The 20,553-nt window shown below is 34.7% G+C and overlaps 2 protein-coding genes across 2 annotated transcripts; one reads left to right on the top strand and one right to left on the bottom strand.

The window, feature by feature from the left end:
* Positions 1-12,253: 12,253 nt before the first annotated feature.
* On the bottom strand, positions 12,254-14,002 carry LOC128220815 (uncharacterized). The gene is made up of 3 exons (XM_052929391.1): positions 13,814-14,002; positions 12,900-13,426; positions 12,254-12,461 (listed from the first exon to the last, which is right to left on the bottom strand). The coding sequence occupies exons 2-3, from the start codon at positions 13,250-13,252 to the stop codon at positions 12,302-12,304; spliced, it is 513 nt and encodes a 170-aa protein (XP_052785351.1). The 5' UTR covers positions 13,253-13,426; positions 13,814-14,002; the 3' UTR covers positions 12,254-12,301.
* A 3,443-nt stretch (positions 14,003-17,445) lies between these two features.
* LOC128220651 (uncharacterized) lies at positions 17,446-19,896 on the top strand. The gene is made up of 3 exons (XM_052929132.1): positions 17,446-17,647; positions 18,266-18,796; positions 19,681-19,896. The coding sequence occupies exons 1-3, from the start codon at positions 17,502-17,504 to the stop codon at positions 19,835-19,837; spliced, it is 834 nt and encodes a 277-aa protein (XP_052785092.1). The 5' UTR covers positions 17,446-17,501; the 3' UTR covers positions 19,838-19,896.
* Positions 19,897-20,553: the final 657 nt, after the last annotated feature.

Here is a 20,553-nt window from a genome sequence, read left to right as displayed (position 1 = left end):
TACCCCCCTAAAAAGGGTATTCCTCAAAAATGAATAAAATATGATGTTTTGAAACATTTTATTTTTTTTGTCGTGAGTTCCCCACCCACTTTTGTACTGTGGAAGGCCTTTAATGTGTCAATATTTTTTGTCTTACTACCTCCCTTTGTTAATTTGAATGTAATTGAGCTTTCAAATGAAATATTTAATGGAAAAAAAACAGTGTTAGTATGATTGTTTTCTTTAAAATGTATTTAAACAAAACAATTCTTAATTCAAAAATGGAAAATATTAGTATATAAAGAAACATAGACAAATTTGGTGACAAAGTCGAGTGATATGTAAATTTCATAATGACGTTGTGCGTGTCAATTTTAGATCTATTTTCGGTTTTGTTGCATTTTGTAATTGCGTTAAATGCAGTTCTTTTAATCATTCTTCGGGTTAAAAAAGTCAAAAAGGTTAAGAGAGTCATTTGGATACACATAAAACAAAATAAGTGTACATCACTAAAACATAATGGGACTTTGATAAATAAGTTGAAAATTGATAATAAAAAAATCACATTGAGTTTGATTAATAATTAGAAGTTTGCTTGCATATTCAATTATAGACAGTGAGTTCTGATCTAGGACTTATTTTCTAGTTTAAATTCTGTTTTCCATATAAACAATTAACATAAACACCTCCATTGGATTGCATTTAATGACTTCACCTTTTGCCTGGTCAATTGTTTTTAACTTTGAATTCGTTGTTGTTGTATTTGTTTATATTTCCATGTCATCAGTTTTACCATCCCTTATTCAAACAGTATCCAGAGAAAAACTTCATGTATAATATATAAATACCAGTTTTGGTTAGATTGTCCTATTCACAGATGAAGACTAACACGGTCAGTTCACTACCTAGGGCGTTTTTGATGGTAATAAACTAGTTTGGGGTTTATCCTGGTTTCACGAACTGTATATTTGTTGTGGCAGGTTCAAATATAATAAAGTACAGTTTTATAGTTTGTTTTATGAAAAACGAAACTGGATTTGAAACTATTAGAACCCCCACCGGAGGCTTTTGAACTTTTATTAAAATAATCATGGCCTATTACAGGCATACAGAATTAACAAACAAATTGTAATAATACAATGTAATGACGAACAATGGCTACACATAAAATACAAACTTAAGAATGACATGAAAACTACTCTCTACAACACTTTAACAAGATATATGTAAATATATATACATGAACAATGACATAAATATTTTGCATAAGATAGGTCGAAAAAAAAAGAAAAAAAGAAGGTTAAGTTGGAATATAATTTGTCTCTTAAATTTGAACAAAATATTTTTGTGAATTTAGCTAATCTAATTATAGTAGAGGTGTCTAAATTTACATATCTGATAGGCAAGATTCCATGAGGGTTTCATCGGTTCATTCCATCCGAAAACTAGCTCACTTTGAAAATACAACATGGCGGACAGGGATTCAACACGTGTGTTGAATCAGTGTTACAGCATTGAGGTTAAACAGGCAGACGACCATCTGCGAAATCATTGTTTGAAGAAATTCAGAAATAGCGGATATACGTATATGCAGAATCTCCATCACATTGTTGAAATTGTACACAAACAATGCACTTGTTACTTCAAGCAAAACTTTCGAACAATCTAGGTTTCCAAACCGCCGTTTGGTGCTTACAAGAAGGCCCCTTTATTCAGTGTGTGTTTACCACGTGATAAATTAAGTCATTAATGCTACGTCGGAAGGCAACATTTTGCTCCGAATGACGACTTAAAGTGATACTCTTATTCAAAATCAATACATACACATGTATAACAAACATTTTGAGTGATAAACCTTTAACTACTTACTAAATAATGAATTTATGGAAAATATTAAGTACTGATAACAAGATTGTAACCGTGCATTTAATAACAGAAAGCGTAAACATATTAAATGATTGATGAATGGTAAAAGATTTACTGTGGTCTACTATAGTCTCATAGGGTAGAAATACCGTGTTTATGCTCATTTCTTTCAAATTTAATTTGGTATCCTTAATAAGAACCATTGTTTTCGACATTTATTCTTCTTTTTTAGAATATTAAAGCAATATTATTAATTGTGGTAAATCTTATCTTGGAGTAAGAGCGTATCTTTAAAAGACAGATAACTTTTCTTTTTCTTCACCATTTCAAATGAAACAAAGGGCAGTCTATGTCGCTTAAAGAGCCCCGCCTTCGTTTTATTACCGAAGTTTGGTTAGGTGGTTCGTTTCCTTAAACACTTCGACATACCTGTTTACATTTTTTGTCAGTGCTACATCAGTCCGCGGTTTCGTGAAAAGGTTTGCATTTCAGTTTTTGGCAATATCAGGAATAACATGCCTTTGCCCAAACACAAACATTATAAATATACACAGATGGCCACATCAAAGAAAAGTAAACATATCTAGATTTGACAAGTATATACATAATACAGTTATATCAAATAAATAAAGCAATTAATTGCATCAAATCTAGAAGCAACGACAGCGAGAGCATCAGTACGTTTTCTCATAGCATTAAATACAGATTTGAAAGATTTCTAATATTTTGACTGTTATTACTAGACATGATTGATACAAATTTCTTAAAGCGTTAAAATCGATTAAAGTTATAGTTAGTTCTCAGGTCTGTATACAGAGGATAAATGCACAAAAAATAGTAATCTGATTCTACCGTATTGGTTTTACATATTTTACATTTTCTGTTCTCTCCAACAATGTTGTTATATCTTCCAGCATCTATTTCTAATGAATGTGCACTCAATCTAAAACTTGACAAAGCAAATCGATGATACTCCTTATTAATGGTCTCAATATATATAAGTCTATTTTTGTTATTCTATAATTTGTGTTGAATTTACTTCTTGAAGATTTTTTAGACTTAAAATATGAATTAGCCTTATGATAATCACAATAAACCATTTTTCATTAATCAAAATCTAATTTAAGTATGTATTTTGCCTTATTGAAATAAGCTACTTAAACCTGTTAATCTTAAGAAGTTTCGAGAAATTAGGGCCTGATTGTCTAGCCGTAATTGCGAAATAAATACAAAATACTGTTTTTTAGAAAAATACATCAATGCAAAACAGTACACCCTTATTTCTTCTTGTGTACAGTTATATTCACATGATCAAGTGAAAAGAAACAAACATGAATATTCCATAATTTCTAGACAATCTGGATCAAAAGCAGTTTAACAATTATTTTGCTGGGATTTTACATTCATGATGACAATAATTAAAATTGTAGATGTGCAATCAAAAACATTTCTGCAGTTGCAATGCAGTAATGTTTTATCATCCCTTTCTGTGGTTATCATGAATATTTAAATTAACATAACCGCAGCACTGTACCGTGATGGTTTTGAAACAAACAACATCATGTAAAAAAAATCATGATTGAAGATGCTATAGTAAAGCTTTATCGTTAATATGTTTTCTTTTTTACCTGAGCTAAAGTGTTATTGGTACTGCATTTGGGGTATTAACTACATAGACATGGAAGGATGCTGCACCCTGTCCTTATGTAGAGAAGCATGCGCACCGTTCTGCCTTTTATAAAATTAAATGCTAAAGATATTCACATAATTTGATGTCCTTAATTCTGATTAAAACTTATAATATGACTATACATACATACATGCATACATACATACATACATACTTGGAATTTGAAACATGATAATTTATTTTCTCGATGTTTCAACGACTTAGTGCGAGCAAAAGGTAAAAAAACAACAATCAAAAACAATTAGGAACTGAATTGATCACCACGAAAAACCTAGGTCGGATAGAAAAGAATGTCCACTCTACAAAGAATTGCAAGACTGCTAGGGTCTATAAGCCTAATGTTAATCCACAGTTTAAAACTGGTTCAAGTCAGCATTGTAATGCAGCTGCTTCAATTCAACATAGTGAGAGTGATAACATAAGCCAGCGAAATGAAGCAGTAACAGAGAATATTATCACCAATGCAAGTAGTAATGCTAACAATGATGATAGGAAGAAACCAAAAAGAATGAGGAAATTCTAAATGTTCTAAAGAATATTCAGAGATGAAAAATGAACACAAACAGATTTAACCACTTAAGTCTACTTCAAATTAAGTATCCGATGTCAAAGGCGACGATGTCTTCATACAATCATTTATACTAGAGCTCTAAGATGCGATCCCTTTTAATTTCAGCGACATGGAATCCTGGTAATTGTTGATTCCTTCTTTGTGTTTGAGACCTTCCCGAATACACTCCTTAATATTAAGTTATAGAGTCAAAGGGTCGCGTTCACAACATGGTCAATTTCAAGCATGTCAACATGCTTCTACCGCCGAAAACGACCTTTCAATGCACCAAATGCCCGCTCAATGCATATCCGGGTTGAACTATGAAGGTAATTAAACCTTTTTGATTTTTCAGTTAGATTTCCATATGTATTCTTTGTAAGGAACTGGTCCCCATCAAAGAGATTTATCCATAAGCCGAATCTCCAATTAAATGTGAATTGTCAGGAGACATTTTGTTAAGGTCAGTTTTAGGTCCCATGAATAACGGCGAGTTTTTCAATACTCGGGCAACTTGCAAAGAGCCGAGACAACCACAATTTTCTGTAAAGTTCAGATTACTGTCACAAACTTCTTGCTTAATGATGAATGGAAATCCTTTTTGGTCAATGTAGCTTTCTAAATGTTCTTTGGGGGTTCGGATAGGAATATGACTGCTGTCGATGGCACCGTCTACGCCCGAAAGGCCATTAAAACCCCTTAACCCGTTCTCATTTGGACACTGACAGTAGGATGAATTTATTTATCATTTCTGCAACGTATTTTACAATGACGGAGCAGAGGTCTCACAAATGCCAAACATGTCAGTCATTTATGATATTGATTTTGATATACTATTTTATAATAATGTTACTTTAAATGAACTATTTGGTGTTGTGGAAGTTAAAAAGTGTATAGCTAATCTGATGAATAATACAATGAATGAATACTTAAACTATTAAAATAGTGATGGATATATAGATTAAATTTGTCAGCTGTTTAATATTGTTATTGAGTCTTGGAGATTCCTATAAGTGTGGAGTAAAGATAGTATTTTACCCATTTTTAAAAATAAAGACAATATCAATGATCCAGATAACTATCGTGACATTACCATTTTGAGTTGTTTTTGTAAATTGTTTCCTTCCGTCTTAAACAAAAGACTGAACTGTTCTACAGACGACAATTATATGCTTTGTGAATAACAAGATGATTTTCGTAAAGGATATATAGAACAGTTGAGAATATATTTTCATTAAAGTTAAATTGTTTTTATCAACTTAAGAAAAAATATGTGCTTTTATTGGTTGCAATAAAGCTTTTGACTCTGTTCATAGATTGGCTCTTTGGTGTAACTTGTTGAACAATAACATATAGATAGACAATGTCTAATTTTTCCATAATATGCACTCTGCAGCTAAACCTGTGTTAAAGTGGATGGTGTTATGTCAAACTTCTTTACTAACCATGCGGGAGAAAGACAAGGTGAATAGTGTCACCCGTATTATTTTCTTTATTTTTGAATGATCTTACATCATATATGATGGAACATTTAAAGGCTTGCCCGCGTTGTCAAGAGCAACCTTTGAATATTTGAGCAGTAAAAATATTATATTAGAGTTATATTGGAGAATATATATATTACAAAACGCTTTGTTTGCTATGCATGACTTTTGTTCACCGTTTCACTTAAGTTGAAATGCTGCAAAACACAAAGGTTATTCTATTTACACAGCCTAAAGTGTTCAATACCAAATATTTTAATATTACAAAACCAAACTTGGCATTGTTGATGACATTTCATACCAGTGGTACATTTCACAATGGGAATTTCTCAAAAACAAAGAAGCGTCTTGTTGGTCAAGGCAGAAAAGCTATGTTTGCATCTATATTCAGTTACATTTGATTCTTTGGTAACTCTTATTTTGTTGTATGGATATAAAGTATGGGATTTCGAAAGTATTAAAATTATTGAGCAGTTTCATTTGAAATGCTGTAAATCTAATTGTTTATATTATTATACTAATGAAACTGTCTACACCAAATTGAATGGTTTATGGTGTCCTGGGTGCAAAACCAATTATATTACATTTAAGGCTAGAATATTTTGCTATTGGAGTGAAGTTATTTCTGCTGAAGTTGATAAAATTTGTAAGATATTGTGCAATACTGCTTATAATTTGTATACTCATAATGCGGTCAAACTGCCATGGATGTCATATGCTAACCCATGATTAAACAACAGTAGTTTGGCAGATTTCTTTACGTATTAGAGAATTGATAGCATTAGCCATTTTAAATAATCTAGTTTCTAAGACCATTATTTGCAAGACTGGAGTATAAGTGTGTCTACTACTTCTAAGTGTTTAGTTTATATATTGTACAAAAAACATTTTTTTGAAGAATAGCTTGACATGGTACCTAGAAAATTAGCTTTACAGTCTCTGATTAAATTTCGAACTTTGACTCATTGTTTACCAAGAGAAACCAAGAGAAATAAGGGAGATGTATCAATATTGAAATAATCGTATTTTTGCCTCCTGTGTGCAATTAATTCTTAGGCTGATAAATACCATTATTTAATCGAATTTGCTTTTTTTACGAGTGAAAGGAAGAAAGACTTACAACATCATTTTATTACTTATTCAAATAGTTACAAACTTGAGTTACTTATCAGTAGAAAAGATAGGACACAACTTATAAAACTTGCTCTATTCCTTGAGAAATGTTTTGAAATGACCATAATGTGCATAATGTATATTGTATTCGTACTAAAACATGGTTTTTGTTTTGTCTATACTTCTGTTCATTTGTTACAATCACGTTCATGTGATATGCCTTGATTATCAATCAATCGTAAATGTTGAGCAATGACTTGCAATATATGAAGAGACGAAACATATTCTACAAGAATTAGTTGTTTTTCTGGTCAAAGTTGTTTCTATTGATTAAGCAAAATAGGTTAAAGCATTTCATTATCAAAATTTGGGATTCCAAGATGTTATTGTTTGAAAATATGCTTTAAAGCTGCACTCTCACAGATAGAACGTTTGACAACTTTTTTATTTTTTGTCTTGGAACGAGCTAATTCCTGCGAAAATCCATTGAAACCAGTTATATAATACTGCTGACAAAAAATTAGACCGCAGAATTTTATATTTAAGTTCAAAAATTGATGTTTTCTTAAACCGTTAGTAACGGTTTCGGCCATAAAACATTAATTTTCGAACGGAAATATGAGTCTACGAACTGAGTTTTTGTCAGAAATCTTATATCATTGGTTTGCAGACATTTACGCAAAAAATTGCTCTTTCCAAGACAAAAAATAAAAAAAATGTAAAAATGGTAAATCTGTGAGAGTGCAGCTTTAAATGCGATATCTGTTTCGATAAGGCTAAATTATACCAATATTCTCAAACTATCGATGTGAAACGAAATATTATCGTTACGCGCTCTTAGCCAATGTATATGCATGCACTCATCAATGTTTAATGTTTGAAATATTAACACAATATAAAAAAGGCACCAACCGCTTGGACACATATGTACGTGAAATTAAAATGTATTTCAGTGAGGCCTCAAAAAAGAAAAGAAACAAACGATGCAATTGTTCAAGTGAAATGTTTACGCATGGACATTTTATGTTTAAGCTTGAATCGCACAATATAAAGTTGATTAAAACTGCACTCTCACAGATTGATTTTTTTTAATTATTTTTGCTTGTGTCTTTAAATGAGTTCATTTTCGCGTTCATGTCTGCAAACCAGTAATAAAAGACTGCTGACAAAATAGCAAATCGCAGTTTTCATATTTATTTTCAAAATTGACGTTTTATGGTAAGATTATTGTTTTGGCAGTTTACCAAACAATTAAGACATGTTCCATTGTGAGTTATCTTATAGGACTAAGTTAAATGCATTGGTGCCAAAATTAGCTGATTCTGAGACAAAAAAATAAATAAAAAAAGGTAAAAACTGTCGATCTGTGAGAGTGCGGCTTTCAATGGTTCAAAAGAAACTTCCAGGGCAGGTCCAGAGGGCATACAGCTACGTAGACTTTGTTAAAAGGACCAAGGCCATAAACAGACAAGGGAAGTAATTGATAACAAAAAAGTGTGTATAAAAATGTTAATTTTTATTATTTAAGATAATAAAGAAAATGTTTACATCCATAATTGTAGAGAAACAGTCTGAATGCAAACAAAAACACCACGGCTATTAATATAAAAAGCCTCAATCTCATTGCACGGCCGTTCATTCCCTGTTTATTGATCATCACGTCCGATCTTGAAACAGACATGATTTTTTTAACTGACAACAATTCATCATTGTAGCGTTACAAAACAAAATAACAAAACAACTTTTGGTACGCATGTTAATTGAGTTTACCATGACTCACGCAATGAAACAAACCACAAATTTTGATATAATATTATTTTTACATATGTCTTACGTTATGTCCAACGCTCCTGGGCTGGCGGCTTCCGCCTCTTCGTTTGTTTTATGCAATATACATATATAATTTGGTTACCAAACTTTTAATGTTTTCAAAAAGGCAAAACGAACTATCGGAGCTAGAAAGAAGTACCTATAAGTGGGTACGTAATTGCAAAAAAAGTGTATTACTCAATTTATAATCTTAACAAGTAATGCATCACAATTTTAATATGCTTAGCTTGTCATATAGCTGTTTGTTTTTACCAGAACCTGTCAACTTCTGAAAACAACAACGTTGAAGAAGCAACAAGATACCATTACGTCAATTATTGTTTGCTGTTTTAGCAATTGCATTTATAATGTTTGATGTATAGACACGATTTGTATTCTATCATGTAAGAAACACTTGTAACTTTCAATGTATAACATTTGTACATCATTAGTATGCATAGTATGTCCTCGGTGTAATGATAATAATTTAAAGTTGACCATATACATCGGTAACAAGCTGTTAACACTTGATTGGGCTTAGAAGTGTTTTTGTTTTTTCAAGTTTAGTTCAGATATACATAATTATTGATTGATTCAGTGTAAGTTAGTAATACATCTGAACAAGTGAAGAAAAACTAGTAATATTTAAAGAGTGACTTTGCAAGAGTGGGCAAGAGTGGGCAAGCGCGATTTAATTAACGTTTGGCATTCACGAGTTTGAATGTCATTTGGAACTCCTCGGCCATTTTTTATCGAAAACAACCTCAGATGTATGCCGGTACACCGGTAAAAGTAGTTCGTAAAATTTTGAATTATATCATTTATTAAACGTGGTATTTAACTTGTATTTATTGATATAAGTTTAAATTGATTGCCAGTGTATTATTGCAAACATAATTAAGATTCCCAAGAGTTAAGTCATTAAGTTTAACTGCTAAATTAAATTACTACGCGATTTACTTGAAGCGGACTTAAAAATACCCGATTTCTGACATTGCAAACCGTCCATATACATTCGATGTTGTTTTTGATAAATATGGCCGAGGAGCTCCGATTTGGTTAAATGTATTGCAATCTTAAACAATAATCTTCTATTTCTGATCTAAAGCGTGCGTGTTTTTTTAAATTTTATTTTGAATACTCCAGAAAACAGAGTTAAAGGGTGGTATATTATAAGAGTCAACATACGGTCTGTTGGCGGTCGGCCGAAAAGCGAACTATTTTTTAGCGAATAACTTCCACCTATTTTGACTTATCACTTTGATATTTGTTACATATTACCACCATAATGGGTAGAAGTGTCTAACGCTTTTTCGGTGATCTACGGGTTGTATGTAATGTGTTTGTGGAGTTATGTGCTGCTGTTCCATGTTTCTGGTTTGTGAACGTTTGTTTGTGTGTTCTATGTCTTTGGCGTTTACCTTGTGCTATTAAAGGGGCTTTATGTTTAAACTTTCGATTACTGTACTTGTTTCTGTAGTTTTTCAAATATATATTAGAATAATAATTACGGGCGTTTGTGAAACAACTACTTCCACCCATTGAGATACTTGATATACTTTGCCGCATAGTGGGCTGTTACATATATATAAATCGGTCAATATCTTTTGTATAATTGTCGATGGGTTGTTTCAGGGATTGAAGGGAACTATGGTTGTTGGCCTACAATTCCACTGTTCCAGTATTCGCATCATCCTCGGCTTCCCAGCGTATCATAACCGATTTGATACCCTGGGCAAATCAGCTGTAAAAATCTCGTACTCATGAATGATTAATAAGGTGAAATCCAGCCGCTTGATTGGTCGCATGAGACACACCTGATGCGGTGCGGAAATGACCGAGATGTTACGGGTGTAATCTCGGTTCGAAATAATCGAATGAGATTACGGCTTACAAATCGTTTTAGACAGGATATTGTTAAATATGCGGATAGCTCTTCACAAAGGAGATTCTTTCGTTTTTGTTATCGGCTATTTCATTGGTCGGAAAATGCTTACTAACATTCAAGATTTACGAAGTTTCCTTCGCCAATTTGCCCAGGGTATCATATAGGTTATGATACGCTGGGGTGCCGAGGATATATTCGCAGGTACTACTGCAAACGAGGCGTACATTGTTTTGTTCTGCTTTGAGGCGGCACAGACATGCTATATCTTTATTCAAAGATGTCTAGCTTTTAGATCAAAGACCGAACGTTCTCATTTAAAAGCTGTTGCTCTTGTCAACCTCGTTAATGTGATATCTGTTGCGGGTATTGAGTGTCTGACAGTACACTTTTTGATTCAAACTGACCCAGCGACTGTGCGATACTGTTCATTACCTACAGCGTATTTTGATCCATCATTGGTATTTACAATATGTTTTATGCTAACAGCCGTACCGGGTATCATGTCAGGTATCATATTTATCGTGCTGTAAGCGCTTATAAGACGAAGCAAATCAGATATTGGTTTGCAGAGAATAGCAAGAAACAAAATAAGTGATTGTGTCTCAACGGTTTCCCTCTCGAGTAATCCGTATATTCGTATTTTATTAAAACGAAGTATTAAAGTCTTCTTCCGATGTCAACGCCTCATGACTAGTTTCTTTTGTCTCAGTTAAGGCTCCTCTTGGGGCAGGTCTGATCTGAGGGACGAGTCGATACGTGGCTCGGTGACATTTTCAGTCGAATTTGATTTGAAATGGCACTTTGCATAGCTGTCAAAGAACCCAAACTGCTATTTTCATTTTTTGGATGTGCCTCGGTTTCATCTCCCTATCAGAGTTTATGATACCATGAAAAATCCCCATGTTAAATTGCTTAATCAAAGCCTTCTGGATTCAGACAGGATTTGTTAAGATTGTTATTATGACGGCGATGCAAATTTGCACAGCACCTAATACCTTTAAAGAGCTGAGGTTACGTAATGTTTAATTTATAAAAGCAGTATGCCTTGTTACTTCAGTCTGGGACTCTCTCAAAGAAGTTTGGCTAGAAACAAGTACAATAAACGATGAAATAACAAAATAGAATTAAACAGTTGAACATAATACAGACGGGGCCAATGTTGACCTTACGTGTACCAGTTGTTTGAAAGATCAGTGTTATAACACATCTTAAGTTCAGCTTTTTAGTTCTCTAAGGCCTGTTTTTTCGCTTTGATAATGGCTCTAGGGTTAACTTCCCGAAAACAAGGACATTTAAAAAAAAGAAGAAGAAAATGAAAGATGAAATATCTGTCTATTTCTTTATCTTGTAATCGTCATTTCAAATGGAGTGTTACATTTAATCTGACTGTCACTAATGGTATGGAGTACGGCAAGGGCTCTTTATTATCAAAATACTGTCATAAATGAAGTACAACCGTATATGGTGTTTCAGCTGCACTCTCACGGATTGATAGTTTTGACTACTTTTTTATATTGTGTTTTGAAATAAGCCAAATTTTTGTAATTGTCTGCAAAAAAAGACTGGAAAACAAGACTGCGGACAAAAAAGCAGATCGAAGTTTAGAATATTTACGTTCGCAAAAAGATGTTTTAAAAGCGTTTAACATATTAATGCTGTAACAAATATTATTTGTTAGGCAGTTTTCTCAACAATTGAGATCTATTCTATTGCGAGTTATTCTATATCACTAAAATGAAGGCATTGATACCACATTGAGCTGATTCCGAGACAAAAAATAAAAAAAAAGACAAAGCTGCTAATTTGTGAGAGCGCAGCTTTAAAATTGAAGGAACGAAAACAATGAACAATATACACTCTTAATAGTTCCCGATCTGTTTTATTATGAGAATATCTTATAATACATCATAACCAAAACCAAATCATCCAACGATGCTTGTTGCGTGGTCACCTGGCTGAAAATCGTTGTAAAAATGACCGAGCCTGGTCAACGTGGATGACCCATTGTGAAGAAGCGCAGCAGAGGGGTGCATGAACCCGCCGTCAAATATCCGCACCATCCGCGCCATGAACCACGAGTACCTGTCAGGCAGAGGTATCAGAACATTTTTATGCTAATGTTTACCCAACAGAACAGCACGAATCTGCATTTTGTATGTAAATGTTTGGAATGGTACCCTATGAATTCAATTAAGTTTCCATAAGATATTATATATAGCATTTGAACATATTGTCACTGGAATGTATGTATATGTATGAACCTTTGTGCATACCTTTTTCTACAATGGGTATACCTCGATAGTATTTTTCAGTCCGATAAAAAGTTGGACGTTGCTAAACATGCGCATACTGTCACTTTTAACTTCATGCGTTGAGTTATGGTAAAAATTAAATGTTTGAACGCAGACGATGATGATGTCACACATACTATAGCATTTAACAATAACACTATTTTATTTCCTCGAACAAAAGACGATCTTAAAATAAACCGAAAATATATCACCGGTTTTTACAATTTACCGGAAAACATAATCTGCGGCCTCCAGTTTAGGTAACAGCGTCTGCATGAGGTGGAGATGATCATTAGGGTGGGTTGAATAAGGACAGGCAAACTCGGTCAACCAAATCTTCTTGTGGTACCGATTGTGCATGCGCTGTAAGTAGGTCATTATGTGGTTTGCGTCGCAGTTGTACGCATGCGCGGCTATATAGTCAACACGGCAGTTGTTACAAAGACGGAAGAATTCGTCGAGCCATTTAAAGTCATGATGGGCAGGAGCTGGGCTGACGAGTGGGCGACCGTTTGAGTTTCTTTCAATGTCCGGCCACAAGGCCGCGACCTCCACCGGCGTCTTGTTTGTTTGGACGGCCATGTCAGGTTCATTAAAGCCGAGGATATACTTTGCCTCGGTGGTGAAGTTTAAGTGTATGCGGTTGTCTTTGATCTATATGCCATGGCAACGAATTCTGGCATATGATGGTTTGAAGGTGGACACAGATTTGTTACCTTGGCGTCGTATGTGGACAGGTCACTTTTCCAGTCATACCTTGCAAAAACATGTTACGTTGGTCAGAGTGATGCATACTGCAAACTTCATCATATGTGATATTACACATCAACTAGAGCAAAAGTATAGCACCATAGTCATTATCTGTCTCGAGAAAAATAATAATGATGATTGTGAAGAAGTACATTTCAAGACTTATTATTGGAGCCCAGTATACTGTTATAAATAGTCTTCCATAGAAGCTTCAAAACCTTTTGGTACAACACATTTGAGGAATAGTTATAAATATCTGTCCTATAATCAAAACACTTTGGTGTTTATTGATTGTGATGTATAAGTTGGTTTCATTTTAAAGAACGGAATAGTTTATCATATTAATATACTAATGGTTTCTAGCATTATTTAAATATTAAATTCCACACTCACCACCACGTCATGTTGTTAAGGACCTTCCAGTCATCACACCGGAAGTCACCCGCCCACGCGGAGACGCCCTTCTTGTTGGATCCTCCGGAAGGAACAATGTGTGCCCATAGAGTAATGACTACAAGAAGTACAATCAAACACGAATCCATTATGTTTAATTTAGATTAAACTGATTGAGTTTTTCAACGTTTTTATAAACACGTTATTTTAACATAAATATAATCAAGTGCTTTGTAAAATATTATTAAAGCTTTAAGCAGATGTTAAATTCTTCAGATTTTATTTTCTGCCTTATCTTGAATCAAGTTGACATAGATTTTAACCTCAAGTTTAAGCACACATATGGTTAAGTCTGTGTTGGGTTCGCACGGAATATGCTCCAAATTTTAACTTTCGCGCCAAAATACCACGTGACTACACGAAGGGCGGAGCTAGTGGGTCAGCTTAGTGCGAACACCAAATAAGTTATACATAGAAAGATCTGCAGAAAAGGGTGCGAGCTTTCTCGGCCAAAATGAATTCTAACACAAACAAAGATTCTTCCTGGCTATAGTATAACGAATCAAATAGTTATATGTAAATACTAATTTGCCGTAAGAGATCGTGTGTCTGTTACTTCTGATAATTGTTTTACGTGTTTGTTAAAGATGCACTCTTAATCTCAAATAAGATTTACCCCCCACAATTAATACAATTCTTTGAATATACTAAAGAGGATAAATAAATGTCGAAAACAATGGTTCTTATGAAGGATACCGAGTTTAATTTAAAAGAAAGGTGCAGAAATCACGGTACTCCTACCATATGAGATGATAGATCACAGTAAATCTTTTAGCATTCACCAGTCATTTAACATTTCTGCATTTTCAGCTGTTAAATACGCGATTATTATGTTGTTATCAGCAATTAATATTTTCCATAAATGCATTATTAAGTAAGTAGTTAAAGGTTTATCATTCCATAATTATGTCTGTTAAACATGAGAATGTATTGATTTTAAATAAGAGTTCAGTTCTGAAAATTTACAGAAAACAGAGCGGGTTTAACTCGGATGAAGATCGTAATTGGCCGACAAATAAATGAAAACACCAAGTATATGCTACCCTATTCGGGAATCCTCGGCCATTTTTTATCGAAAAAAACAACAAACAAACTCAGATGTATGGCGTTATATCATTAGAAGTAGTCCGTAAATTTTTGAATTAAATCATTAATTAAATGTAGTGTTTAAGCTTGTATTTATTTATCTAAGTAATTAATTGCCAGTAAAATGGATTATTGCAAACATAATTAAGATTCCCAAGAGTAAAGTAATATGTTTTAACTGCTAAAATAAATTACTACGCGATCTACTTGCAGCGGACTTAAACATACTGATTTCTGAGTATGTAAACCGTTCAAATACATCCGAGGTTGTTTTCGATGAAAATGGCCGAGGAGCTCCGAATGATGCTACCCTTTACTACTGAGACTAGTTTAACAAGTAAGATTTGGTGAAAAGATATACTTCTTTAAAATAAACGTCTTGCCGTTTAAACTTGTCTAAACAATGTGTAAATGGACGTAATTATTGCTTTAAAAGTTGGCATGTGGATAGCTAAATTAGAGTATGTTATTTCGTATAATTTATTACATTCATATATCCACCATGAGTTATTGATGTTGTTAGCCGATTTAATACTAACGTTTGCCAAACACTGGCGTTTTGATGTTGTAAACAAACAACACGATACCTGTTTAACTCTGAGATTATTAATATTGTAATATTACAGCATAAAACTTACTATTGCTAGGCGTTATTAATGTTGTAAGCAAACGACACGATACTTATTTTTGATAAACTCTTGCGTTATATATGTTGCAAGCAAACGAGACGATACTTATTATTGCTAAACTCTGGCGTTATGAATGTTGCATGCAAACGACACCATACTTACTATTGCTAAACTCTGGTGTTATATATGATGTAAGCCAACAGCACGATACTTGCTATTGGTAAACTCTGACGTTATATAATTATGTTGTAAGCAAACGAGACGATACTTACTATTGCTTAACTCTGGCGTTAAGTATGTTGTAAGCTCACAACACGATACTTGCTATTGCTTAACTCTCGCGTTATATATGATGTAAGCAAACAGCACGATACTTACTATTGGTAAACTCTGACGTCATACATATTACAAGCAGAAAGCACGATACTTGTTATTGCTTAACTCTGGCGTTATATATGATGTAAGCAAACAGCAAGATACTTGCTGTTGCTACCATCTGGCGTTATATATGTCGTAAGCAAACTATACGATACTTGTTTTTGTTTAACTTTGGCGTTATATATGATTTAAGCAAAGAACACGATACTTGCTATTGGTAAACTCTGACATTATATATATTGTAAGCAGACAGCATGATACTAACTATTAAGAAACTCTGGCGTTATATATGATGTAAGCAAACAGCACGATACTTGCTACTAGTAAACTCTGACGTTATATATATTGAAAGCACACAGCACGATACTAACTATTGGTAAACTCTGGTGTCATATATGTTGTAAGCAAACGACACGATACTTGATTTTGCCAAACTCTGGCGTTATATATGATGTAAGCAAACAGCACGATACTTGCTTTTGCTAAACTCTGGCGTTATATATGATGTAAGCAAACAGCACGATACTTGCTTTCGCTAAACTCTGGCGTTATATATGATGTAAGCAAACAGCACGATACTTGCTTTCGCTAAACTCTGGCGTTATATATGATGTAAGCAAACAGCACGATACTTGCTTTTGCTAAACTCAGGCGTTATTGGAATTGTAAGCAAACAAAATGATACTTGCTTTTGCTAAACTCTGGCGTTATTGGAATTGTAAGCAAACAGTACGATGCTTGCTTTTGCTAAACGCTGGCGTTATATATGATGTAAGCAAACAGCAGGATACTTGCTTTTGCTTAATTCAGGCGTTATTGGAGTTGTACGCATCCAACACGATAACTACTATGACTAAACTCTCTGGCGTTATTGATGTTGTTAGCAAACAACACGATACTTTATATTGTTAAACTCTTGCGTTATAGTACGTTCATGCAAACTATTAAATAAAAACTACGATATTTGTAAACCTACTTTTTCGGTAATTACTAGACTCTTTTTATTTGGAATCAAAATATTATTTATTATTTAACTTAGATTAAGATACAACCAAGCTGTATCTTCACAGCAGATGTATAAAGCTATATGTATAAAAAATGCTTTTGGAAGCTTTAAAACCCCTTAACTAATGCACAACTTAGTCAATGCTGAAACGTGATGGGAATCCGCAGCGTTCGATGATGTTATTCAAAAACTATTTTTTATAAACCTTTTCTTATCATATACTCGACCTTTTCAATTGTTTGTGAACAAAGCTGACGTCTTTTAACTAACGACGTAGCCTTCAGAATATAATGTCATAACAAAAACAAAAAAATAACAGAGTGAACTCTTTTAGTGGCGTGACATTAACACAAAGTGATGTAGTATATTTTAGCTTATGCCATAAAAGTCACTCATATCTATAAAGATAAGGATGGCTTTCTTTTGCTACAGTTATAATCTATGACAATAACAGGTTTTGATAAATTGTACGACTGTCATTGTGTAAGTTTGACTGATCGAATGAGTTTCGTGCAAAAACACTAGACAAATGACAGATCTTCTGATTCTAGTGTGCGCCATTTTGATTTGTATACACATTGTTCCCGTCGACGGCTCCCGGAAGAAGGGTGTTTCGGCCTGGGGGTCGAACCTCTTGTGTGAAGACTGGAAAGCGCTAAACAACATTTCCTGGTGGTAAGATGTACTTGTTTTCTATTGTTTTGTAATTCAAATGTAGCAAGAGTTTTGAACAATACCACCAAAGCTATCGTTTAAATTTATGTGACACAGTTCAATGGGTGCAAGCTTACGTATGCCTTTTACTTTCACATAATAGATGTGAAAGCGACAAATAAGTATTCACCAGGCAAAAGTTCACACGATTCTTATTGTGTCGTGTTGCCGTAATACTATTTTGTTATATTGACGCCATAAATTTGTCTCTGAAAGCGAACACGCCGGATTCAGACTACAGAAATGGCATGCTATATTATTCTTAAAGCGGCACCCTCACAGATTGTACGTTTTATCAACTTTTTTATTCTTTGTCTTGTAACAAGCCACTTGATGCAAAAACGCATGGAAACCTTTGATATAAGACGGCCGACAAAAATCAGATCGCAGATTGTCATATATATCGATCTGATCTTTTATCAGCAGTCTTATTTCACTGGTTTCAGATATTTTCAAATAGCTCATTCAAAGAAAAAAAATATCAAAGTTGTCAAAACGGTAAATCTGTAAGAGTGCAGCTCTTACAGAGACGTAGGTGTGTCGTTCTCAATAATCGCATATCTATTATTTACTTCTAAGGTATGACTGGAAGAGCGACCTGTCAACATACGATGCAGCGGTCACAAACGTATGTCCACCTTCGACCCATCCGATGCCCGAGTTCGTTGCTATGGCGTGGAAGTCCAAATGGAACAATCATACACATATGAATTTTACATCACAGGCGAAATACATTCTCGGATTTAATGAACCAGACCAGGCAGAACAAGCAAATATGACACCGGAGACAGTTGCTGGGCTGTGGCCGGACATTGAAAGAAACTCAAACGGTCGTCCACTCGTTAGCCCAGCTCCTGCACATCATGACTTTAAATGGCTCGACGAATTCTTCCGCCTTTGCAACAACTGCCGTGTTGACTATATCGCCGCGCATGCGTACAACTGCGACGCAAACCACATAATGACCTACTTACAGCGCATGCACAACCGTTACCACAAGAAGATTTGGTTGACCGAGTTTGCCTGTCCACACTCAACAGATCCGAATGATCAAATGCACCTCATGAGGACGCTGCTTCCGAGACTGGAGGCCGCAGATTACGTTTATCGGTACATCAACTATTTTATTAGGCGTTTTTTTTTGTAACTTATGCACCATTTAATTGTATCCACGGTCCCCAGGTCCGGGGAATAGCGGGGACTTGACTTTCGGTCCAGCCAAGCCCGAGTAAAATTCCCGCGCTGCGGGGACAAACTGCTGGTAAAATCCCCGCCAAATGCCTCCCCACCCAAGTGACCCCAGGTAAGGCCCATTCCCCGCTATTTTTGGCGCGAAGATAAAACCATCGCATTCACCCGGCACTGCGGGGCCACCTAGAAGGTAAAAACACGGCCCATTTCCCCGGCTATCCCCGGTTTACCCCGGACCTGGGGGACCGAAGTTACAATTGACTGGTGCATTATGTTGACTGATCGAGACGTTTATTCTCAGTTCTGATATCATGATATATTTTAAACGCGGTAACAGGGACGTACCTAGGGTATTTAAACTGTACAGCTGTTCACGCTTGCGCTTGGTGTCGACATGTTAAGGTCTTTCTTTACTTAGGTCACAATATATTATATGGATGGAAGCGCGGGTGTCCTCTCTTATTTGTTTTTGAATAATACAGTTTTAAAGGAACCATTTTCAATTATTATGTTCGCTAATATTCAGTCAGATGAAGTCCAAATTTAACCAATGAAAATAATATTATAATAAATAATTGTAATGTATAAACAGTTAACACACCCTAATACTTCTACTATTACTTTTGATTTCGAGTTTTAAGCATGTGCCATTTCGATGGACCTGAAATTCATTTATACGCCCGAGCTGGAGTATGCTTCGGTACGCCCCTGGGTAAACGCAGACGAGTTTAGTCGTATGCTGTAGTTGTAACAGTCATAGTTAGGAACACTTCGTTTCATGTATGTTTATTTTCCTGCCTTAGATACTCGTGGTTCATGGCCCGTATGCTGCGAATCTTTGGCGGGGGCTTCATGGACCCCTCTGCTGCACTTCTACACAACGAAACCTCGACACTGACCAGACTCGGTCATTTCTACAACAACTTCCAGCCAAGTGACCACGCAAGCATCGTTGGATAAAACATTCATTTATATTGTAAATTCATGTCGTGCAGTTAATAAATAAATATGGAATCATGGATTAAGGTGAAAAGGCCTAGTCCTTTGTGTAGATACCACTTGACGTTCATATCACACGTTTTGATAAGCGCGATCTCATTCAACCAATGAAATATGACGTCACAAAATCAGCTATTCTTTTATACAAACGTATCTTGTCCGTTGCACTTCTCTAAAAACAAATGCTCAATTGACGAAGATACTGCTTATGTTTAAAAAACAACAAATATTATTATATATTAAAATGTAAATATAAGTACTGATTGCATTTTTCTTGCGTTTATGTTGTCTGAACGCAAAAAGGGCTAGAGAGCAATGATCAAGAAGCGCTAGCGCGCTTCATGCAAATTGTTCGCTTGCCGTACTGCGTTCATACTGCATAAACGCAAGAAAAATGCGACCTATCCTTAAATGGAAACAGAAGAAACGGAGTTGAACGTTGGTATCTAATTGAGGTGTTTTCCCCACTCCTGCTCGCAGAAAGATGCAATCTTATTCACGTATACACCATATGTGAAAATGTTGCCATACTTTACATATGTTATATACTCACATAGTAGTTATGAATAAACGCTATTTAATTTGAATGTTAAAGGCATTACTCTATACTTAGTTGTTTAAGCTCAATTGTAACGAAAGCTGTCAGCTGATAGAATCACGCTCGAGTCCGTTTCCTG

Source organism: Mya arenaria, chromosome 15, assembly GCF_026914265.1.
Source record: "Mya arenaria isolate MELC-2E11 chromosome 15, ASM2691426v1".
Classification (NCBI taxonomy): Eukaryota; Metazoa; Mollusca; class Bivalvia; order Myida; family Myidae; genus Mya; species Mya arenaria.
Note: the sequence above shows the minus strand (reverse complement) of the source record. Positions and strands in the feature narration are given on the sequence as shown.